Below are 25,075 nucleotides of genomic sequence, written 5' to 3' on the forward strand. Positions count from 1 at the left end.
TGTTGCACCGGCCATCTCTGTCTTTCTCTGCTTAGATACCAAGCTTCATAATTCAAATCTGTGGCATGCATCGTACTCACCAACTGTTGCACTCTTATCCCTAAACAAAAGGGATATTTCAAACTGGCAACATGCACCCCTATTACACAACAATTGTTGTACTAATGCTGCTGGACCAAAGCCTCTAAGCCATGGGTGGGATGTATTCATAAAAACAGTAAAGGTTTATGGTTGAACACATTTGAAACAACAAAGAGGAACTTTTGAAATATATAATCGTCCAATCAAGAGTGATGGATAGTGTAGCCAAGTGAGAAACAGCTGGTTAGAACCATATATTAGCTCATCAACTAGAATCGTTCCAAGCTTGTCCAAGTATGATATTGGCAACAGGGAAAAAGAAGGGATCAACAAAGACACAGCCCCTCGGCAAAGTTGCCTTGTTTTGCACTTCTTTTTTGCATATATCAAACAGATACCTATTTTCAAACTTAAATAATGTTAGACCCTTTCAATTAGAATACATAGCAGCAGCAAGAAGCTGATTAAATACATAAAAATACAACTACTATAACAATATTTTTAGGTTAAAGTCTAACAAGACTATCATTTCCCTCCAGAAAGGAAGTGAACACGTTCGAGACTGCTAAACTACTTCTATACAACAACAACTAAGCCTCAATCTCAAGCAAGTTGGGATCGACCATATGAATCATCACTATCCATGTCGTTTCATCAAGAGTCTGTGCCAGTCTAACATTATTGAAAATAATAATAAGATTTAGTATCCTCTTTTATTGCTTCACTTGATTCTTCCATGACGTTAATTCAGAAGGGATCAAGTCCTCATTACATGAAAGAATAGCCCGTGCCATCAGTTTTCCAAGCAAAGCATGGTAGAACAAGCCCCTGGAACCAAGCCCTGTAAATAACCAGTACTTACATTCTGTTGGGCCGCCAATGAATTCATCTACACAACCCAAGAGTGGAAGTGATCCTTCTGCAGTGAGTGGCGGCATTGCCCTTAGCCCTGCACATGTTCCTTTTACAGTCCAATTCTTAATAGCTGGATAAACAGCAGATGCCTTCGGGAGTAACTCCGCAAGAGCTTTGGAGGCTTCTTCTTCTGGAACATGTCTCGAAAAATTCCTTGATTTCCATTCCCATGTTGACCCCAAATACAATGTTTGAGGTCCTTGGACAGCAAGCCATGCATCTGAAAGTATAGAGGGGCTGGTTTCTGGATAATCCTCTCTGAAGTTTATCATTCACAAATACTTCTAATTAGTTGCATGTTGGAGGCAATGGATAATTAAAATAACTTGACCCTGGATACTCAACACGGGAAAAAAAGAAGGAAGAGGACACATGGAAAAGGTTTTGAGAGGTTTTTTGGGGGGAACTTGGAAAATGATGATAGGTTGAAAATTGATCTAGGCCTGAGCACAAGTCCCTCATGTTAGAAATCAGAACGGATGAACTAAATCTACCCAAATACTTATTACTAGCTACAAATATTTCTCATCTAGAAAGAAGAATGAAGGAACAAAAGGAGATGGAATAGCATCACGAAGAAAGTTTGGTTCAGTTGCAGTCCACATCCTGGCAATTTTGGATGTGCTTAAGCTATTCGGGTTAATAGTCTAAATTGTGTCCATCTTTCAAAAAACATCTGCGCACCACTCCCTAGGCACACCTTGGTCGATGGAGTGAAATGCAGGGTTCACAAGAATGGGAAGGTAATTACAATTAGCCTATCACAATCATGAGAGACTAATGTACATCAAAGCATAATATATGACTTCATATCAAGCTATCTAAAAATAGGACAGTCAGTACTTCTCATAAGCCTGTCACTACATTGCTAAAGAAATATATTCATGATAAGTGGGGAGACTACAGAACTAAACCAATATCGACATTTTTCTCAACATGAGGATATATCAAGAACATGGAGATACTCAATGAGCAATAACACCCCTATACATGTACCTGATATGATCAGGGAGCTGCAAGTGAGCAATAACACCCCTACACGTTCTCAAAGGAAGCCTTCCAGAGAGTTCAGGAAGAAAGGCTGCTCCAGAACCTAGACATACAATCACTGCATCATAATCACCTGAAAAGAATATGCTAATCATTAGGATTTGACAAGATCATGTAAAAACAGAACCATCTAATTCATTATTCAATATGCTCAAAACACTTGCACAATCGGCGAGAAAACCCCTATCATAGGTCAAAACTATAACCCGAACTTGACTAGACTCTACAGAATATAAAGGTGTTCATTGTTGGAAGTCTGTCTTAACAGTATCTTTGATGGAGCTAGAAGTGGAGTACAAAGTTAAGTTCCTTATTTGTTTAGGAAGCAAGAAACGCGGGTGATTGTGCAACCTTCTAATTTAGCTTTCATAAACTTAGAGAAACAAAATTAATTAGTTTTACCCGTGTTCTGTTGTATAAAGCAAGTAAATCATAAAGAGGCATAGTTGATTGATTCTTTTAGTTACCAAAAAACTGTTTCAAAAACATATCTACATATGAACTTTCACTAGGAACTGTTGTAGAAAAACTGTTTCAAAAACATATCTACATATGAACTTTCACTAGGAACTGTTGTAGAAACACTTCATGAAGCACATTCTCATACTTCTCTTTCTTGAAAAAAACTTCACCAAGTTCAAAAGCATCTTCTATCTTTTTGAAAGACCAGAAGCGTCAAAAGTTTCTCAGGAACTGCTTTTCAAAATAACAAAATTAGGATCACCTTCCAGCCTGACCTAAAAGTTAAAAAATGTATCTGAAAATCCACATGAGAAGCAAGGAGATTGACCGATTTTCACCAAGTAACTAGCTGAGTTAAAATATTCATGCGGGGAAGTCTCCCATTTGAACTACCAAAGGAAGCCTAACAACTTGAATGGAGAACATGGAAAAAGAATACGAGAACTGAGAACTCACTTCTTGGTTACTTTCTTTCTGGTGATACAAAACTATTGTAGGGGCCTGAGGAAGCTAAGGTAATTTAATAGCATACCTGCTAACTCTACAAGATTAAGAACTGATTCCTTGTGCAAATTTAACTCTTTACATGAAATGCCGAAACTGCACTTGGATTTCACAAAAGTTTTGCATGCTAAGTAGAGAGCCTGGAAGATAATCAAAAGTAAGAAAAAACTTTAATGGTATAAAGGAAAAAGACCTATTCAGAGTTCTATAGTTACAAGATTTCTCCCTTCAAACCTCAAGATAATTTTGAGGATTAACATTCACAGCTTCAGGCATATGGAAGGCTAAGTCCAGGGGCACACACAATTCAGGTACAAGCTTCTGTGCAGCATCCTTGTGGATCGACTCAATTCTGCAGCTGGCAATGCAGTTTTGAGCATTCTACTCAAGGAAAAGAAGACAAATACCCATAATCATGAAATTACATATAAGTTTCTAGTCGCATGTAATAAGTTGATGCACTCACATCATTCATCATGCGCATATTTTTCGCAGAGAGCACCGGTCTCACGATTCCGCTGTTGATCATTCAAAATTAATATTTTTAGACTGTAAAAAGATGGTTATACCTCTTCCATATAGTACAAAGAAAGTATCAGCACAATGAAGGACCAAAAGATAGGGGAGTGGGATGACTTAAGTGTACATGACAGTTTCTAACTTGTGGAAGTGAATATATTTAAAGAAAGAAAAGGTTCACTTGTAAGCTCAGATAAACTGCTGCAGTTCAATCACGAGTGATGACTACTGCAGAACATACAAGTTAACAGAAACAAGCGATTTGCTAATAGAATGATATGTTTTACCTGATGCTAAAGATAAATGGATGTCAAAGCAATTTTTCGCAGGGCGGAACAGTAATTATTTAAACTTAACTTTTTTGTCAGTAATTTAAACTGAAAATACTAACATCAAACAGAAAAGGAATCACATTTTAACATCTAGAATTTGAATTTATTACCAATATAACCAAAATTATATACCAAATGTCTTAGCAGAACAGTTGAGGATTAGCCTCTTATCCCTTATTCTCTTTAGGTGCCCCCATAAGATCCCTGTAGGTACATAAGACTTGTTGTTTTTAGAAAAACATATCTTTTCTAAGTTTTCTACATTTGGGTATATTCAATGTATTCTATTTTTGCGCAAACATCAATGAGATCTTATTATTATTAAAAAGAGAGAGAGAGAGAGAGAAACGTCCTAGCAGTTCACATATTGCATGTTTTATACTACTAACCTTCTCCTGACTATAAAGTCACCTTCTTTTAGCCCAGTTTTAGGCATAACCATGTCTAAGGACTTGGAAGATCGAGCATCTTCAGCAACATTTAGAAGCTTTAAACTTTCTTTCCAGCACTCTTCTCCCCGCCACAAAAGCTTAACTGCAAATTGTGAGTTAAATCTCAGAAAGGGATTATATCAAAATAAATTCTTTATCTTTAAGTGAATGCTAAGAGACGAATGAATGGAACTAATTTGAAGAAAGAACTCTGAAGTTCAATGAGTTGTCTCCTCCTGATAAAAAACCGTTCGCATGTACCTTTGGGGGAATAGGGATGAAGGAGTCCACCAGACATTCCAGATGCACCTCCACCAATGCCAACTTCATCATATATGTCTATGCAAAAATTTGATTCCTCTGAAGTTTGCTATGCAACACAAAAAAGATGCAGCAGCTGTAATTAGCGGCCTATGCTAATTGAATAGAAAAGGAAAAAAGAAGCTGCCATATGTAACTTGGCATTAATTCATGTCCAAATGCCTACTAAATATATATACTCCAGATATTTTTTACAAATTAATTACCTTATTTCTAAGGTTACCAATCTACTTATTATAAACAATTACATGTAATTAGCTAACATAAACTAACAGCATTGGTTTAATTCAGAGCGTTCAAAATATAAAGTAAACACACGAAAAACCAAAGGGGTTCAACATTACTAAATGCACATCAAAAAACATAATCTAAACATGCTTAAACAATGTAATTTCCGTGGGGTTAGGATAACTCCTTGGCGCTACCTGGTTCTGCCCCTGCCTAGCATTTTAACTTAAAAGCCTTTTCACCTTAGGATTAATGCAAAAGTTATTAACTTTGTTGCCTCCTAATAAAGTGCAAGAAGAACTCCATAGGCAATAACTATATGTAAAGACAAAGTAGGGAATTGGGGATACTTGCAACAAATGCCAAACCACAGACAATCCAGCAAATCCAGCACCAAGAACAGCATATCTGAATATAAATCCAATTCCAAACAAAACTTTAAGTCAGGAAAAAAAAAAGAAGAAAAAACCAATTTATATATGGCTTATTTACTAACCTGAGAGGCTTTTGTGAAACAGCAGAAAAACATCTGACAGACAAGAATGAAGAAGAAAAAGACACCCTTTTGTGAAAAGAGTGTAAAAAGCCACCACTTTGTGACAATTTTGTTGAAAATAAAAATGGGTTTTGGGTTATAAGCGCCATTGAAGAACCTCTTAAGGTATTGGTAATGGTGTCTGGTTTTGCAAGCCGCTATGGTTTAAGACAAAAACGTTAACCCGACAATGGAAACGGATAACTCATTTGAGCTTTCGGATAAAAGTTTAGTTACGTAGTATTCCTTATTTAGTTATCAAAATAAGTTATACTAATCCTATTAATTTAATAATTACTAATAGAATAATTGTGGAATTAGGTATTTCAGAATAAAATAATGAAAATGACAAGAATATTGATTTTTAATATACAAAACAATTTATTTTTAAAAATTATATCATGCGTGCATGATATTTTAATACAATAAACTAAATAACAAAATAATAATATCATAATCACTAGATAAACTCAATAAAATTTGTCTTTAAATTAAACACATTGAAAGCCTCGAATTCTAATAACAATAGGACATAATCAAATTTATTTTACTTTTTATGAGTATATTTTGGTGAAATGATATATTACATTTACCAAGTAAAAAATTTATCACTTGTTTTTGTTGATTTAATATAATTTAAAGAGAGGTTCATAAAATAAATTTAGTAGGTGTTCAATCATAAAATTTGAAAGTTTCATTACAAATTTTGATTATAAATGAGCATTTGCACACATAGAACGTCAAATTCTCCTTTTCCAAAAAAACAAAAAATCTAAAATTTCAAATAATTGTTTATTAAAAATTTGAAACTTAATCATTAAGTTACGTTTTCACTTTATAATTTTAAATTTTGCAAAAATGACTCATGTTTGTTTGAAATCGATAAAAAGGGTGTGTCTTACTGTAATGGATAATTCATTGGCTGAATTTGAGAGAGGCAACCACCACCCTTTCAATGAAAAATCCTCAACTCTCTAACTCCAAATAGGTTACTTTTATACCAATTTTTCCAACTGAACATATGGTCTCACTTGGCTATAGAAGTTGTGAACATTATCAGCAAAAAACAGTAGAGAGATTTCACTTTTGTTTGAATCTCTATGTTGCACTTCTTTTTTGCATATATCAAACAATTACCTATTTTCAAACTTAAATAATGTTAGACCCTTTCAATTAGAATACATAGCAGCAGCAAGAAGCTGATTAAATACATAAAAATACAACTACTATAACAATATTTTTAGGTTAGTAGTGATAACTAAATAGAGGCCTCATCTATCAGAGTAACTATGACATAAAGCGTCATTTGGATGTTAATCCATGGCTTACTTGAATTACTCATCATTTAGGATGAATTGCTACATGCACAGAGTAAACAAATTGATTGAAGGGAGATCAGTATGAATTGTCAAGACTACTAAAAAGTATGCTTTCTTGTGAAGATCATTATCAATGAAAGAGAACTCCTAAAAGATAATACATAGCAAAAACAAGAAACTCACGTAGTGAAACTTCTTTTAGACAAGTAATTGTGACAAGATAGTGCTAATAGAGGCCTCATCTATCAGAGTAACTATGACAAAAGAAGCTTCATTTGGATGTTAACCCATGGCTTACTGGAATTACTCATCATTTAGGATGAAATATTTCAGGCATAAAAGTAAACAAATTGAATAGAAGGATAACTCCTAACATAATACATAACATAGAACAGAAAGTATCACATCTTGTACAGATAATACATAAGCAGGAACAAGAACCTGACAAAATGAAGCATAAAATCAACTAGTGAAACTTTCTTCAGTAGTCTAGTCAATAGAGGTCATCTATCAGAGTAACTATGACAAAAAGCTTCATTTGGATGTTAATCCATGGCTCGCTTAAATTACTCATCATTTAGGATCGAGTTCCCTTCATGCACAGAATAGACTAGAACTATTGACTTTCGGTTTAGGTAATTAGGTCAATCACTAGTGTTTCCAAAAAAGACCATGGAAAAAATCTCAAGAATTAGTGGTATCCACAAAACAAGCAACAACTGCAAAATTTGCATAAACTATAAAAATGATCTTACTCCCATATAATTTATAAATAAACTGTCCTGCTCAAAAAAGATTTTATGATTTGGCTTATATTCTAACAACACAAACTGTAGTGCTCCTGCATAAATTGATGCATGTTAAAAAATGAACAATTGACGAAATTATGAACTTTCACCTATAAGAAAACTAAAGCATATCAGCAACAAAGTAACTCAAAAATACATGTTAGTACTCAAATGCCTAGATTTCTAGACAAAGTGAAACACATTTGGGCACAGGCTTTGTGATTACTATACAGAGTTCATAAACAGAGAAAACAAGGGATGACATTAAGGCACACTTATCTCAGAGAAAGAGCTTTCCTATTCATCATAATAGAAAAAAAAAATAGTTTCAAGTATCAAAAAGGAACATATTTATCAAAAGAAAGAAACTCAAAAATAGGAGTTGACATTCCTAAGTTCCTAGTCTAACATTTTTAGGCACAGTCGTATCCAAGAAGCACCTTTAGGAACACCTATTTTTTATCTGAGAATTGATAGCAAAAGAACCCATGGGCTGTCAAACTCAGGAATTCATTTCCTGAGCCAAAAAACCTTATTCTTTTAAAGAAATCAAGCAACAAGGTAGGTAAGCTTTTTGTTGGAGAATTATGAGACAGAAAAGGAAGACAAAAATGGATCTTCCTCCACTTTTCACAGACTCATCTGGAGCTGCCACACCAAAATAGAGTCTTTCTAGCTCAATGAGTTTATATGTCTGTTTCATCTTCCAAAGAAGACAAGAAACTTTAATTCTTCATTGCATCATTGAACATAATTTGAGACGTAGGAAGTAGCAAACAAAAAAAAACATAGGGTGTAACAAATGGAAGGGTGTTTTTTGTAATCATTTGAGTGATCATCGGCATCAAAGAGTAACAGAGAGCGGCAAACCACCCATTGGAACTCCCTAAAGCTCTCTGCTTTCACACAGCCTCAGACTCAAACTAATGAGATAAGGCTCAGATTCGCCTTTTCTCAGACAAAACCAAAAAGCTTTTAAAAAGACAGCGTCATGGCTGCAATCTTCAGTTAGATTTATGAGACAGAAAAGAATACTTTCTCCTCCTTTCTCACCAGACCCATCTGAACTGCCACGCCAAGATACAATTTTTTTCCAGCTCAATGGAAATATATGTCTGATTCATCTTCCAAAGAAGACAAATTCTTTCAAATCTTCATAGCCTGACAGATTGGGACTGAGGGGGTAACAGCAATTGGGAACAAAGGAAGGTCTAGTGGAAGTTCACCAAAAGGGTGGTTTTTTGCAATCATTTTGAGTGATCATCGGCAGCAGAGAATAACAGAGTGGCAAAACCACCCATTGAAACTCCCTAATCCTCTGTGCTTTCACCGCCGCCTCATACTTAAACTAATGAGATTTGTGCTATTTTCATGTTAATGCTGCTTCTTATACTGTGCCCTAATCAATTGGGCCTTACTTGAAAAGCCCATCTCGTCGGGTCGAATTCAATTGACCACAATTGGAGGAAGAAGATTAGGGCTTGTAGCCGTTGATAATACTCACCAGTCACCAGTCACCAGCAACGGCAACACTGAATTTTCCGGTGGAAACATAAAGAAAAAAGATCATATTTGTGCAAATTTCTGTATGAAAAAAGAACAGTTCCAAATTTCCAGAAGAAAGGGTTGTTTAGAATTGTTACAGAGAGAAGCAAACCACCCTTCAATGAAAAATCCTTAAACTCTCTGTAGCCTGATTCTCTCCCTTCTGAGCTTTTTTTGCTTTCTTCAATTATCAAAAAGAGCTGGTTTTTTATTGACTCTCCATTCAAGTAAAAGGAGAATCAATACTATAAAATATTGGGAAGAAAAAATATTTTTAACAAGACAAAGATTACATTATACTGTATTATTTTGATGAAACACAATATTAAATTTAGAATGCCATGCACCAACAATACAAAGAATAAACTTATAATCCTAAAAAAAACACAAGATAACAGGTAAGAGTAATTACAGCAAAAGTAAAGCCTAAAATGGGATATTACAAGTTCAAGCCCAAGAAAGTATGCTCTTTGATCCACCACTACTATTGACCGAGCTCAAAGTAGCTGTTACAAGTCAAACACTATGAACTTGGAAAACATAATTAACAAAAAAAAAAGTGATCTATCCACTGTTACTATCCGCTTTTAGGTCCACGACTATTATCGACTCAATCCCAAAGTAGGAAAATAACAGACTAAAGCGAGGAGTTCATTAGCCATACATAGTTAAGGAGGAGGCATTCCCCATGCTGCGGTTCGGAAAGGCCTTCCCAAGCAGGTCACTGGGAGCTAAGACAGGCCAATGTTTGACTCATTGTCAAACTCAGGGCAGATAAGGGCAGACAGCAAAATAGAGCATCCATTGGCAGAAGAGATGTGAAAAATCACTATAATTCAGAACAAAACTAAAAGTATATGAGCAATATTTATGACCAGAAAGAATATGTAAATGAAAAATAGCAACTCCTTTTGCCATCTTGCAAAAAGGGAAAAGTAACAAAGAAAAGAATTGTGAATTACTGGTACTTAATATAAGGCTCAGATCAGTTTATCACAGCTGCCATGGCTGCAACCTAGAGCAGGATGCCTGCGAAGTTGCTGAGTCTTATCATCTCAAAGCAAACAAATATTGCTATTTGTCAAAAAAACATATCATCACTGCCTCGATTTTTCACTTCTTTTTTTATTGGAGCGTGATTCTCGCTGTTTATGTGTTAATGCAGCCACAAAGCAGCACGGTGAGAACCAATAGCAGTAAAAGATAATTATTTATGTGCATCTTCTCAAGCTAGAGTTACAAGAAAGAGCTAGCCGCTGTTACTTATTTCCAGCAAGATTTCACATCTTGGCCTTACCAGCAAAACCAAATCAAAAAATAAATTATTCACATTTCTCATCGATGATGTCTCATTTAACGATTTCCCCATCAAACAATGTCCAGAAGAATTACTGGCAATTTTGACACTCGCAGCTGGCTACTAATGAATGGTCAAAGAGAGAGAGGAGACAACGCCATGGCTGCAAAAGAACCAGTTGCATGTGATCGAGGAGTCTCAAATCACATACCATCATGGGTTTTTGCCAAGCCAAGATACAGATCTACTTGTCTGTAAACCCGAACAACCTTTTTTTAAGCCAAGATAAGCAAATATCATCTGCTTCGTTGATTCTGGTAGCATAGGATTCAGGGAATGTGAGATGCTTTGGACCTGAGCTCATAAATCAGAATGAGGTCCAACTACTACTGCTGCTGCTGCTGATGTTAATGCTCCCTCTGTTTTCTATAGTGAAGAAAGGAAAAGGACTAGAAGAGGGCTGTTGGTTTTGGTAATGGAGAAATGATGCAAGAGGCTCAGATTATGTCTTTGGGCTTTGAGTTCTTTGTGCCCAGCCATAGCTGCAAATTTCCAGAAATTCAGATTGCCCTGCCACAGCAGCTACAGAACCCTAATGCCCGACTCAAAGAGCTCAGCAAAACTATCATCATAGCCTCATTGTTTCCTCTTGCTGGCATTATGAACATGTAACTCTGTTTGCATTGCATTGAAACACAGCCAGTGAGGACCGACAACCGAAACATATGCACAATGCATTAGATACACAAGAAATATGCATATGCATAAACAGTCGTCTAGTTTAAAATAAAAGCAAAAATAAGTCAGCAGAATGTCAGAGATGGCCATCCACACGGAGAAGTTCAACACAGAGAGAAATCACCAGAACGTCTGAGATGGTCATCCACACAGAGTATCATCTCTCACAGTATTATTATTGTTTATTTATTTTCTTGTATATTTCGAAGTGCTGTTGGTCTTTTTGGTTATCAATGGAGAAATCATAGGCAGAGAGAGGGCAACCACCCTTTGCAGAAAATCCCAATCTCTCTGATGCCTCATTCTTCTTTCATTCTAGGCTATGCTTTGCTGATACCGAACAAATAAGATTATACAGCAAGATGATTTATAGCTTGTAGTAGAAAATCGCAGGTTCAACATATCTCAAAATTGAACCATGGAAATATTCTTTCCCTATCTTTCTTTTCAAGCAAATGGGACTCAGATGTATGTTATGACAAAAGCGAAACATAAGCCAATCACCGGTTGCATGCAAGAGACAGAAGCAGCAATCACAAGCCATACCGGGTCACCACACCAAGATACAGATTGGATAATCTCAATGCGCAAATTGGTTAGGTGTTAACTTTTGGAAAACTTCAAGGACCAAAATTGTGAAGTGCATATTTAAGGGACTATTTTGGACATACCCTCAAACATAAAGAGACTTGTCATTTTCTCCCTAATTCTGAATTCAGAGCCGAAATTTCAACACACGCAATAGGTTTTCCAACCAGGGAATAGACTCACCATGGATGATCATAAAATGGGTTATTCAGGGCTCAGATTTGTTGTATTTCTTAACAAAGAAAAGAGAAGAACGCCACAGCCATGGATGCAGACACCAGTTTGCTATTCAAAGCCATAACCGGTTCGCCCAGCTAAGATGCAGGTTTTTCTCAATGCTATAATTGAACACAGCTTCATAGCCCAAAAAGGAAAGTAAGCAATCATCATAGCTCCCTTTACAACACCAGCAGCAGCAACAGCAACACAAGAAGACGAGAGGAAGAACAACAAGAGTACAGAGGTGTGTTTGGATGACAATTTTTTCCCTTTTGTTTATTTAAAAGGGCTGTTATTTTTTGGTTATCAATGGAAAAATCACTGGCAAAGCAGAGACGGGCAACCACCCTTTTACAGAAAATCCCAATTTCTCTGATGCTTCATTCTTCAAAGCTGAAATTTCATTTGAGGGCTCAGAATTGCTATATCTGAACAAAGCAAAAGAGAGAAGTGATGCCGCCATGGATGCAGACACCAGTTTGCTATTCAAAGCTGTAACTGGGTCGCCCTGACGTCTACTGAACCATCTCTTGCTGCCCTAAACTGGCAACTGGGCTACAAAGAACCATATCATCCTGCCTCAATTTTCTAGTATGATTCTCTCTGTTGGTGTTCACACAGCCATGTAGCAGCAAGAAAAGAGAACCATCAGTAGCAGAACTGACTGAATGAACAACTAAATAAATAAATAAATAAACAATTCCCATTTCTCATTGATGCCTCATTTATGAGCTGGCTTTCAAAATAAGTGAAAACGGGTTTTCACCAAACAATGTCCACAACTACTTGCAATTTGAGGCTCAGATCTGGGCTATTAATGGGGAAAAGAGAAAGAGACCACGCCATGGCTGCAAATATCACGAAGCAACTGCAGTTCACCAAGCCAAGATACGGGTCTGATTGTCTTTATCCTGAAGCCAGATGAGCAAATATCATACTGCCACTTTGAGAAAATGGCTGCATAATATCAAGAAATTAGGATACTTCGGATTATGCCTTATTAACCAGATTGAGGTCCAAGTACTACTACTACTAGCACTGTTAATGCTTTGCTTAAAACTGGAGGCTCAGATGTGTATCTGGGGCATTGAGTTTTCTGGCACCTGCCATGGCTGCAACTCACAGATATTCAAGTTGCCATGCCAAGATACAGGCAACAAAAATCTAATGCACGATTATGTTTAGCTCAGCATAGTGCAGACACTATCATCACAGCCCAATTGTTTCCCTTCCCGAGTCCATTGCTTTGGAACACAACCAGTGAGGACAAAGCTAAGATGCTTGAATTAATAAGCACAAAAACATGTACAAATGCAGAAATATACATAAACAAGGGTTCTCAGGTTTAGAGCATAAAAAAAATCATTGGCATGTTAAAGATGGTCATCCACATCGAGAATCACTTTGTGGTGGTGTAGTTGGTTATCACGTCAGTCTTAACACATAAAACTAAAGAATACCAATTCCAGAGTAAATTACCATTGAAAACTATCAATGGTCGCATAAAGAGGGTGTTATTGATCTCTCTCCGTCAAAGAAGGTCTCGTGTTCTATTCCCAGGTTGTTAGGAAGGAAATTTGGAAAATGAGGCTCAGTCTCAATTTTCTATTGGGGTAAAGATAAGGCAACCATGCCATGGATGCAAAATAACCAATTGGATTGTGAAAGAGAAGCCTAAAATCACAGCCCTTGTTGGTGTTTGCCAAGCCAAGATACAGGTCAGGATGTCTCTATGCCCAAAAGGAAACGAGCACGGAATTTAAAGTGGCCTCAAAAAAAGACCATTTTTGTAAATGCCGATAAACAATAATCATCACAGCCTCTTTCAGATGAAGTTCACTCTTCCATGGATTTTAAGAAATTGTAGAAATTTTTGGACTAAAGAATTCAATAATGCCTAATGGCAAAGGCGCCAGAATTTGCTGGGTTTCCTCGAGCTAAGGAAGAATAAGAGGGTTGTTAGTTTTGTTAGTTAAGAAATCATAGGCCAAACAGAGGGGACACTGCCCTCCTAGAAGTCTCTTTTGCCCCAGTTGGCCTCATCTTCCTTTTGGGCTCAATCTCCATTATTACTTTTGTCGAGGAAAAAGCTTGTAGTTATGCAACGTACTAATATCTAGATTCTCTTTAGCCCTTCTTGCAGAGATGTACCATGCTATTGTTTGTGGCTATTTCGCTCGGATTCAAAAACATTGAAGGGTGTGTGTCGGATACTCCAAAAATAGTGTATTTTCGGAGAATCCAACATGAGTGCAACGACAATTTTGAAGAATCCGAGCAACATAAGTTTGTGGTGACATGCAACAATTGAGATGATTTTTTATACTTCTGACGTAATAAAATATGATGAATATTTTTTACATTAATATATAAAAATATGTTGTAATCTCACTTACAGTGAATTTACTGCAATTACACTTGCCAGTCACCACATCGCCACGTCGGCAACCTACGGTAGAATTAAGCACGAACTATATAATACTGCTGCAATTAGTGCTGTAAATATTTTTAATGAAAGATCTATTAGATATATTAAATATTTTGACAACATATTTGTAATGAAACTTTGAGCAATGCCATGATTGAAGAAAGACCAGACATGAAGCAAGCAATCATCACAACCCCTATACAACATCATTAGCAACAGCAGCACAAAGAGACGGTGAAATAGTATAGAATGTCTTTGGATGAAGTTTGCAATTTGTTTTTCTTTTTTCTTTCTTGTTTATTTTAAAGGGGGCTAGTGGTTTTATGGTAATCAATGGTGACATCACTGGCAAAGCAGAGATGGGCAACCACCCTTTGACAGAAAATCCAAGTTTCTCCAATGGCTCATTCTTCAGAGCTGGAGCTGAAATTTAAACGCAAACCCGTAATGGGTTAGTGAAGTCTCAGATTTGAACAAAGCAAAAGAGAAGAGCGCCACCGTCATGGCTGCAGACACCAGTTTGCTATTCAAAACCGAACTAGATCTCCCTGCCAAGATACGGGTCCGATATTCTCTAAACGCCATGATTGAACATAGCCCAGAAAGGAAGCAAGCAATCATCACAGCCAATTTAAGCAATAGTAACAGCAGAAGCACAATGAGACAGAGGAAGAGCAAGAAGAATATAGAGGGGGTGTTTGGAATTTGGATGAAGTTTTTCAATTTGCTTTCTTTTTGTTTATTTGAGAAAGGGTTGTTGGGTTTTTTGGTCCATTAATGGAGAAGTCACTGGCACAGCAGAGATTGGCAACCACCCTTCACAGAAAATCCCAATTTCTCCAACGCCTCATTCTTCAAAGTTGCAATTTCAAAGCAAACCAAAAAATGATTTTCCTACCCGAATGGGTTATTGAGGGCTCAGATTTGCTGTATTTGGACAAAGCAAAAGAGAAGAGCGACACCACCATGGCTGCAGACACCAGTTATCTATTCAAAGCCCTAACCAGGTTGCCCTGCCAAGATGCAGGTCGGATATTTTCTCAATTTCCATGATTGAACATAGCCCAGAAAGGAAGCAATCAATCATCATAGCCCCTTCAAAACATTATCAGCACAAAGAGAGGAGAAAGAGGAAGAGTAGTATAGGGTGTGTTCGGTATAAAGTTTTTATTGTTGTTGTTGTTTAATTCAAAGGGCTGTTGGGTTTTTTTGGTCCATTAATGGGGAAATCACTGGCAACGCAGAGATGGGCAACCACCCTTTACAGAAATCCCATTCTCTGACGCCTCATTCTTCAGAGTTGAAATTTCATTGGAAATCCGTAATGGATTTTCCGACCCGAATGGGTTGGGGTAAAGGCTACACAGACACCATCTTCCCCCACACCACTTCCGGATATGTTGTTGTAGTAATGGGTTATTGAGGGCTCAGATTTGCTGTACTTGAACAAGAGAAGAGTGACGCCGCCATGGCTGCAGACACCAGTTTGCTCTTCAAAGCCTAACCAGGTCACCATGCCAAGATACGGGTAGGATATTTTCTCAATTGCCATGATTGAATATAACCCAGAAAAGAAGCAACAATCATCATAGCCCCTTTACAACATTAGCAGCACAAAGAGAGAAGAAAGAGGAAGAGCAAGAAGAGTACAGGGTTGTGTTTGGTATGAAGGTTTTTTGTTTTTTCTTGTTTATTTCGAAGGGCTGTTGGTTTTTATGGTCCATTAACGGAGAATACACTGGCATAGCAGAGAGGGGCAACCACCCTTTCAGAAAGTCCCAATTTCTCAGATGCCTCATTCTTCTTCCTTTCTAGGCTATGCTCAACTTAGCTTTTGTTTGCCAAGAACAATATCATCACTGCCTCAATTTCACCTTTTTCTAGTATGATTCTCGCTGTTTAGGTGTTCATGCAGCCATGCAGAAGCAAAAAAACGTGGGCTTACTACCAACATTGAATGAATGAATAATAAATAAAAAGTTTGTGTTTCTCATGATGCCTCATTGAGCTGGCTTTTAAATTAAGTGAAATGGATTTGGTTTCCACCAAACAAATGTCTAGAACTACTTGCAAATTTGTGGCTCAGATCTGACCTATTAAAGGGAGCAGAGAAAGAGAGCACGCCGCAGCTGCAAAAGTACCGGTTGCATGTGAAAGAGAGGCCTTAAATCACATAGCAACTGGGGTTTGCCAAGGCAAGATACGGGTCTGATTGTCTTTATTCCCAAAGCTCAGATAAGCAAATATTATCACTGCCACTTCGAGAAAATGGTTGCACAATTTTCAAGATATTAGGATAATTTGAATCAAGCTCATAAATCAGACAGAGGGCCCAAGTACTACTATTACTATGTTAATGCTTTGCTCTCAACTGGAGGCTCAGACTTGTATCTGGAACACTGGAATTCCTGGAAACCTGCCATGCCTACAAACAAATACAGATATTCAAGTTGTCATGCCAAGATACAGGTTACAAAAATCTAATGCCTGTTGTTATTTAGCTCCCTTTTTGAGATCATTGCTTTGGAACAGCCAGTGAAGACAAATCACGACAACTGAGACATAGACATCTAAATATATTTATATGCAGAAACATTACATAAAAGGTTGCCTGGTTTAGAGTGAAAAGAAAGCACCTGCATGTCGAAGATGCTTATCCACTCTGAGAATCATCTGATCCCCCAAAGCCTCATTCATTGAGCAGAAATAAAGTTGTAGTTGGTTATCACGTCAGTCTAACACATAAAACTGAAGAACCCCAAATCCAGAGAACAACCTTCAATTGAAGACCCAATCGATGGTTGCATTAAAATGATGTTGTTATCTCCTGTGAAAAGAATTCCACAGACTTTTTCTCAAAGTTTGGTCATTGGTGGCATATGTTGTTAAAATAGCGGTCCTAGAAAATTGTCGTAAATGGCCCAATTAACAAGTATCAGCACTGCCTCTTTCAGGAAATGGCCTAAATGACCCTTTTTCTCAAAGTTTGGTCATTGGTGGCATATTTGAGTCTTCTCCTATTAAAAAATGATTTAATAAATGATATGGCTGAATCCTAATTGACCACGTGTAATAAATGGTTTTGCAAAACCAAAACTTTTTTCAATTAACATAGAATGGCATGGATGAGCCTTTTCGTAAACGGAAATGGCAGAGATGAGCCAAACTTTTAATGGATAGCACAAATGAGTCTTTTCTCAAAGTTCAATGACATATTTGATCCTTTTCCCTTTTTAAAAAAGAGAAAGTTACCACACCATGATAAGCCCTAATAATAGTTTCCCAATTGATAAGACAAAGTGAGGCTCAGATCAGTGTTAAGCTCAGGCAACAAGAGAGTCCAACAACATCATGGCTGCAACAACCACCAGAAAGTCTGGGAGCATGCCCCGCCAAGATACAGGCCGGATGGTCTCAAATGCCTGATTAATCAGCTCAGAAGGATATTAAAAATTGACAAAATCATCATTGCCTCTTTCAAGCCACGGGTTATCCTCAACCACACAGCTTCCAACACCAGCATATAATGCTCTGGCAGAAGCATTAGAGAAAAGAGATGGCATAGCATGAAAGGGTATATAGAAACCATTTGTAATGATATGTAAACAACCATCCAAACAAATTGTTAATACTACTCCCTTCATTAAAATTGATAAAAGGGTTGTTGGGGACTTGGCGTTCTTACAGTAATGGAGAAATCATTGCCTGATGCAGAGAGAGGCAACCACCCTTTCAATGAAAAATCCCTAAACTCTCTGTAGCCTCATTCTTTCCCTTCGAAGCTTTTGCTTTGTTCATTTAACTAAACCGATGGAGAAAGTGAGGCTCGGATCTTTGTCTTCCCTTCAGAATGTCTCTTTCCTTTTTTGGCAACACTTTGACTTCTAACTTTCCACGTGACACCTTTAAAACCACAATATTAAAAGGCATTTAGGAACATTCTACATATCTTAGGTTTAAGATCTCCGGGTTGCCCCGCTAAGATACGGATCCAATTGCTCTCCCGCACTATTGATTTGCTCAAAGGAAGAAGACAATCTTTATCACGGCTTCAGAATTCTTTAAACAATTATTATTATAACTGGGTGTGAGAATTTGGAGAGAACAAGCAAAGACTTAAGCGTCATTTGGTCTCTGTTTAACTGCAACAAGAACTGTTGAGTTTTTCTTTTTTCACAGCAACACTGAAATCAAAATCACAGTTATTGCAGAGAGGAGCGACAGCCCTTTGAACTTCCCCTCTGCTCTCTGCAACCCTCATTCTTAGTCTCTGAACTTTTACTTTCTACGCTAAGCTTTTTGCTTTTTATGGGAAATCAAAATAGACCTTCGAATTTCCCAACTGCAACAACAACAACCCAGAATAATTTGACCTCTACCTTGTGGAGGTCAAGAGGCGATTTTCGGTAGACCCTAAGCAAATCCAAACATTGAGGCTCAGATTTGTAATACTTGCGATACGGCAAGATACACTGGAATCATCGCCAGTGCTGCAAGCATCGGTTGCAGGGTAACCTCTCATCCGGGTTGCAACACCAAGATACAGGTACACAATCTCTTTCCTGCACTATTTATTTGCTCAGAGGAAGAAGAAAATCATCATCATAGCCTCGGAAATTTTTGCAACAATTATTATTATTATTACTACCACTATTGATTCTGTATTTGGGGTTGAGAATTTCGAGAGAACAAGCAAAGGTTAAGGGTTTGTCTGGTAATTGTTTTAACTGAAAAGAGCTGTTGAATTCATATTTATTTTCACAATGAAAATTGTAATCACAGGTATTGCAGAGAGGAGCAACAGCCCTTTGAAGGGTTCCCCCCTCTACTCTCTGCAACCCACATTATTCGTCTCTGAGCTAAGCTTTTTTTCCTTTAAAAGACAAATTCTCATGTGTTTTTCGACCTGCGAATTTCACAGCTGCAATAACAACAACCCAGCGTTATCTCACTCCTACCTAGTGGAGTTAACTAGATTGTTTCCAATACTGTACAAATGAAACATTGAGGCTCAGATTTGTAATACTTACAACATGGCAAGAGAGACTGGAATCACCGCCAGGGCTGCAAGCACCGGTTGCAAGGTAACCTGCCATCCAGGTAGCCCCGCCAAGATATGGGTCCATTTCTTTCCTGTACTATTGATTTGCTCAGAGAAAGAATAAAATCATCATCATAGCCTCATAATTTTCGCAACAACCATTACTACTCCTACTGATTACCCCTTTAAAGTTGAGAAATTGGAGAGAACAAGCATATTGCTGTTTAACTGCAGAAGGGCTATTAAAGATTCTTTTTTTCACAACAAAAATGAAATCACAGGTATCGCAGAGAGGAGCAACAGCCCTTTGAACTTTCCCTCTACTCTCCGCAACCCTCATTTCCGTCTATGACCTTGAACTTTTCTGGACTAAGCTTTATTTCCTTTTATGGGAAATTTCACAGCTGCATTTAAAGAAAAATCAATAAAGCTCAGATCTGTAATACTCACAATACAGCAAAGAGAGCCTCAAATCACCGCCATGGCTGCAACCACCGGTTTCTAGGTCACCTTCTATCCGGGTTGCCCCGCCAAGATACGGGTCCGAATGCTCTCCTGCACTATCAATTTGCTCATCAGAAAAAGAAAAAAAAACGGAGTACATCATCATCACAGCCTCAGTTTTTTCGCAACAATTATTATTATTATTATTACTGTATGATTCTAGCAAAGGTGTCGTTAGGTCGGTATTTAGCTGCAAAAATGCTGCTGAAATTATCATTTTTTCACAGCAAAAATTGAAATCACAGGCATTGCAGAGAGGAAGCAGCACAGCCCTTTGAAGTTTTGTCTTCCACTCTCTGCAAATCCTCATTCTCTTTTCTCTGAGCTTTTTGGATTTCTACTGTAACACCATCTCCAACCAAATCCTATTTTAGTGTTGTGGACTTCCAACCCAACATTATTTTTTATTACATTTACACTATTTAGACATTGTTTCTAAGATTATATTGTATTATTAATTTAAAATATAATTATTTTATTTTTATTATTTAATATTAATTAAATTCATCGTTATATAAATAATAAAAAATCTATTTTGCATAACTATCATTTTTATGATTGTGTCTTTATCTTTAACATTTTTTTTATTTTGTCTTTTACTTATTATTAAAATAATTTTATTTTATCATTATCATATATTTTATAGCAAATTTATCTTGTACTCTATAATATTTTTCTAAATTTATCATTTAAATTATGAAACATTAAATAATAAAAAAAATAGAATTTATTTAAATATTATATAATATATATATTAAAATAATATACTACATTATGATACAATATAATACAACAAAATAATAAGTATTAAATCATTATTCATTTATACTATATATTTTTCACTATTTTATTATTATTATTATTTGTATTATATAATATTTTCAAAAATATAAATAACAATATAATATTAAAAAGAGAAGAGTATACTAGAGACAATATTACTTTTTAGGGTAAAATTTAATGAAGAGAATAGGAAGATAAGCAACATTACACCTTATTTGACGGTTATACTCTCTCACTATGATATTATTAGTTTAAATATAATATTTATTAAGATTGTTAATTTTATATTATATAACATAATATAATATAATTTAATATAATATATTATAAAATAAATTCTTATTCTTTTACCTCTTTTTTTTGTGTTTTTTTAAAAAAATGAAATATTTTTTTTTCTTATAACACTTTATTTTAATTTTTTACATGAAATATTTAACATTACAAAATTAAAAGACATTTTAATATTTTAACATAACTTTAATTTAGAATAAAAAAATTAAATTTTTTTTTTTAATCTTCGTTCCAAGCAAAAGTCATCCTTTTTTTTTGAAAGGAAGGTGGTAATAGTCATCTAAAAACAGTGGTCATGGTTTTGAAATTGTTATCCTACTTTTCGTATGAAATGTAATAATTATTATAGTTCCAAAGCAATTTATTTGCAATTTGATTTGAATCCAACATTTTGGTTAAGAATTAACAGGTAAGTGAAGTGTTGATTTACTTTCAAAGGTTAGACTCGTTGATATTTATGGTTCAGATTAACTATAGGAGTTGTTCAGATTATAAGCAGATTGGCGTTCAAACCTTAAGATTATGAGTTCGAATTTAGCTCGTGATTTGCTAAGCCAAGATGCGGGTTCATCATCTCAACCCAGTTTTCTGGGAATCCGAAGAGATCACGGCCTCAAATTTTATGGATCAAAAATGAGAAAATACAAAATACAAACAAACAAAGACGAGTTTTGAATGAAATATCAATTTCCAGCAAAAGTTTTGTATGAATCCAAAAGTTATTCATTAAGAATTTAGAGGCTCAGATCTGCAAAAGAAATCGAGGTAGAAGAGAGCCGACCACGCCATGGCTGCAAAATTTGCCAAGCCAAGATACGGGTCGTATAATCTTCATACCCGACCCGATTAGCCCAGAATCCAAAGAAATCATTATCTTCATCATCGCCTCTCATTATTTGGATCAAAAGAAACACAGAAGAAACAGAGTTGTAACCATAGTTGTTGAAGTTGAAGAAAAGGTTTAATTTTCCATCTTCAATAATTCAGTCATTTCCCAGAAACACATGCATGTGTCCAAAAGGCTCAGATCTGCAAAGAGATCGGAACAAAGAGAGCGACGACCACGCCATGGCTGCAAAATTTGCCAAGCCAAGATACGAGTCGCATAATCTCCAAGCCCGATCCGGTTAGCCCAGAATCATCATCATCATCATAGCCTCAATAGATCAAAAACCAACAAAGAGTGAGTAATTAATTAGCAAAAAAGAGAATGGCATAGATGTAGAATTGGAAAGTTGAGGAATATATGTATGTTTGTTGTATGTATGTATGGCATGCATGTTCCAATAATTCCCAGGAAATTAACATGAATTCAAGGGTTGTTGCTTCATCTCTAAAAGAATCATTCATAGGCTAAACAAGAGAGGGGCAACCACCCTTGTTAACAAAATCCATAAACTCTCTGTTTTGCCTCTTTTTTCTTTTCTGGGCTAACCTTTTCTTTGCTTCTTTTCCACCTTCAACTTTTGCCTTTTTCCTTTGTTTTATAACCCACTCTTCAAGTGGATGAATAAATTTATCATTTTTCTTTATGTCTAATGGATATACTTTATTTGAAAATGTAAAAGCACAAACAACTTGTTATTCTTATCCATTTCTCTTACCAGTTTGACTTAAAACACAATTTATGAAAAATAAAAAAGACTTTTAATCTTATAATTTCAAATTAAATTATGTTAAATATATCAAAATATTTTTTAAATATGTCATGTGAAAAGTTTACCAGAAAAAAAATCAATTCTTCTTTCTTTAAATAAACTAAAAAGAAAATAAAATCATTCTTTTAAAAACGAATGAAATATTAATTTTATAATATTATTTAAAATAATGACGAAAAATCTCAATTCATATAACAATTAATTTATTATTTTCTTCTCAATTTATCTAACTTGTTATTTAGTAAAAAAAAAAATTGATAGAAACTCTTTGTCATCACCTATTGTTTTCATTCGTTATTGATATGTGAAATTATATAACACTAAAAAAATACAATTATCTAGTTATTGCATTCATTATGTTATACTTCGTTCATTTTTAGTTGCCATTTAATTTTTAAGAACAAATTTTCATTTTTATCTATTACTTTTGATATTTCAAGAAGAGGGGATAACTTTTTTTGTGTTTTAATCTCAACATTAAATATCTATTTTTTTATAAATTATTTTTCAAATCATCATTAAATCAAAAATAAAAACTAAAGGAGAGAGCACTTATTTCTAACAATTTATTGTGGTCTTGACTGAAACTCTTTAGAGGATTACAACAAAGACTTCTTGATTTTATCAAATATTTGGTTCAAATTTCAAGTAAATGTCTGACTCAATGGGGAAACCCATTAATATTCTTGTTTCTTTTTAGGTAAATGGTAACTTTCGAGGTAGCATTTCACTATAATTCCATATTTTCTCTGATCAATTGTTTTGATTTTTTATTCCGTATTCTCCGTTGTTTACTATACTATTTTAAAATGTATATCAATATTTAATCATTTTATAAATATCACCTTTTAAGCTCCCATTTTACACTACGCTTAGGTCAATCAATTCATTACTCATAATTAGTAAACAATTCATAGTAAGTGAACATTTGATTAAGTAGAAAGTGAAATGTCCAACTAGTAAGATCGATGACTCAAGAATGAGATTTGCATATCTATTTATGAAATATAGCAAAGGAAATATGTGATCAATTACATGTAAAATCAGTAGTAAAAGAATTTAGCTTCAATATTGTTGAAGTTTATAGAAAATTGTGAGATTATTCAAGATCAACAAGTCAAATTATTCATTTATTTAGTTAAACAATTTTGTTATGATGGTAAATTAATAAACACATCTTAGAGATTAGTTTCCTATTTTTATTTATACTATTTCTCAAACTTTGAATTATTTTACATCATTAAAGAGTGAATTAACATGAATCTAAATGATGTTACTAGATTATGATTTAGAGGCTCAGATTTGCAAATATCACTGTATTAGTCCAGAACTCAAACAAATCATCATCACTGCCTCTATTGTTTATGGATCAAAGATGAAAAAAACACAGGTATAATTGGTACATTTTTCCAATTTCAACGATGAATCAAAAAGTTTGTATAATTAGAGGCTCAGATGTGCAAAGAGATCGAGGCAAAGAGAGAGGCGACCACGCCATGGCTGCAAAATCAGTGTGATTTGCCAAGCCAAGATACGGATCATATAATCTCAATGCCTGATCCGGCTAGCCCAGAATCATCATCACTATCATCACTGCCTCAATTGTTTGGATCAAAGCTGAGAAAATAAAACCAACATAGAGAGAGTACAAAAACAGAAAGCCAGCCAGAATAATTGCCATATATTATATATATATATATAGTAGTAGTAGTACGTATGTATGTATGTTTTCCTGGTTACAATGATTCAATTAATTTCCAGGAAATTAATAAGAATCCAAGGGTTGTTGCTTCATCTATCTGAAAAAAATCATTGGTTAAACAAGAGAGGGGCAACCACCCTTGTAATGAAAATCCCAAAACTCTCTGTTTAACCTCATTTTGTTTTCTGGGCTAACCTCTTCTTTGCCACTATTTTCACCTGGGAGTTTTCTTGTGGTTTATATAACCCAAAAACTGTTCTATGGAAGAATCTAGAGGCAATTTTTCTGCATTTGGACCAAATTTCAAGTAAATGACTGACACCACCATGTGGGACATGTGTCCATCATTAATATTTTTCTCCCTCGTTGCTCATTTTCCCAAAAGAGGTAAATAATTTCTTTAACTTAACACTAGCACAAAGAGCAAAAAATAATCAAACCAAAAGGGCAATATTTGAATGGAAAAAAAATGTTAGGTGTTGATCACAAACTCGATGACCAAGCACTTACGTGTTGATTTCATTGAATCCTTCACCTGGACTCCAAACAAGCTGTGTCTACATCTTGTACAACTGCTTCCAAGGTACAATCTCCCAGCCAAGGCAGCAACAAAGAGCAAAAAATTTAGAAGATATGCACAAAGTTCATTAAAATCATAAGACAAAAAAAAAGATAAAAGTTTTAGACAGTACCATTCAGCCGTGATTCTTCCAACTTCAAGCTAAGTACTGCAATGGATGAGGAAGGCAACCACCATCACAAAAATCCCACATTTCACTCAAATGCCTCATTCTTG

At 35.5% G+C, this 25,075-nt stretch overlaps 1 protein-coding gene and 4 long non-coding RNA genes across 6 annotated transcripts; 1 reads left to right on the forward strand and 4 right to left on the reverse strand.

The window, feature by feature from the left end:
- Nucleotides 1-515: 515 nt before the first annotated feature.
- Nucleotides 516-5,643, reverse strand: LOC101259855 (uncharacterized). Of its 2 annotated transcripts, none has more exons than XM_004242521.5 (9): nt 5,340-5,643; nt 5,194-5,251; nt 4,556-4,664; nt 4,253-4,397; nt 3,479-3,530; nt 3,247-3,393; nt 3,041-3,152; nt 1,993-2,119; nt 516-1,254 (listed from the first exon to the last, which is right to left on the reverse strand). In XM_004242521.5, exons 1-9 carry the CDS (start codon nt 5,486-5,488, stop codon nt 795-797), a joined length of 1,359 nt encoding a protein of 452 aa, XP_004242569.2. In that variant the 5' UTR covers nt 5,489-5,643; the 3' UTR covers nt 516-794. The 2 variants fall into 2 exon arrangements, with proteins under 2 accessions (XP_004242569.2, XP_069142979.1); XM_069286878.1 differs by having other exon boundaries at nt 5,198-5,251; nt 5,340-5,552.
- Nucleotides 5,644-8,052: 2,409 nt separating this feature from the next.
- Nucleotides 8,053-11,458, forward strand: LOC138337217 (uncharacterized). Its single transcript, XR_011210708.1, has 2 exons — nt 8,053-9,173; nt 10,196-11,458. It is a non-coding gene; the product is annotated as an uncharacterized lncRNA (long non-coding RNA).
- LOC138337215 (uncharacterized) lies at nt 9,284-13,090 on the reverse strand. Its single transcript, XR_011210706.1, has 2 exons — nt 11,837-13,090; nt 9,284-11,001 (listed from the first exon to the last, which is right to left on the reverse strand). It is a non-coding gene; the product is annotated as an uncharacterized lncRNA (long non-coding RNA).
- A 1,938-nt stretch (nt 13,091-15,028) lies between these two features.
- On the reverse strand, nt 15,029-18,500 carry LOC138337096 (uncharacterized). The gene is made up of 2 exons (XR_011210704.1): nt 16,937-18,500; nt 15,029-16,725 (listed from the first exon to the last, which is right to left on the reverse strand). It is a non-coding gene; the product is annotated as an uncharacterized lncRNA (long non-coding RNA).
- A 5,738-nt stretch (nt 18,501-24,238) lies between these two features.
- Nucleotides 24,239-24,925, reverse strand: LOC138337214 (uncharacterized). The gene is made up of 2 exons (XR_011210705.1): nt 24,790-24,925; nt 24,239-24,690 (listed from the first exon to the last, which is right to left on the reverse strand). It is a non-coding gene; the product is annotated as an uncharacterized lncRNA (long non-coding RNA).
- Between the last annotated feature and the right edge of the window lie 150 nt (nt 24,926-25,075).

The sequence above is a fragment of the Solanum lycopersicum genome, chromosome 7, assembly GCF_036512215.1.
Source record: "Solanum lycopersicum chromosome 7, SLM_r2.1".
In the NCBI taxonomy this organism is placed as follows: domain Eukaryota; kingdom Viridiplantae; phylum Streptophyta; class Magnoliopsida; order Solanales; family Solanaceae; genus Solanum; species Solanum lycopersicum.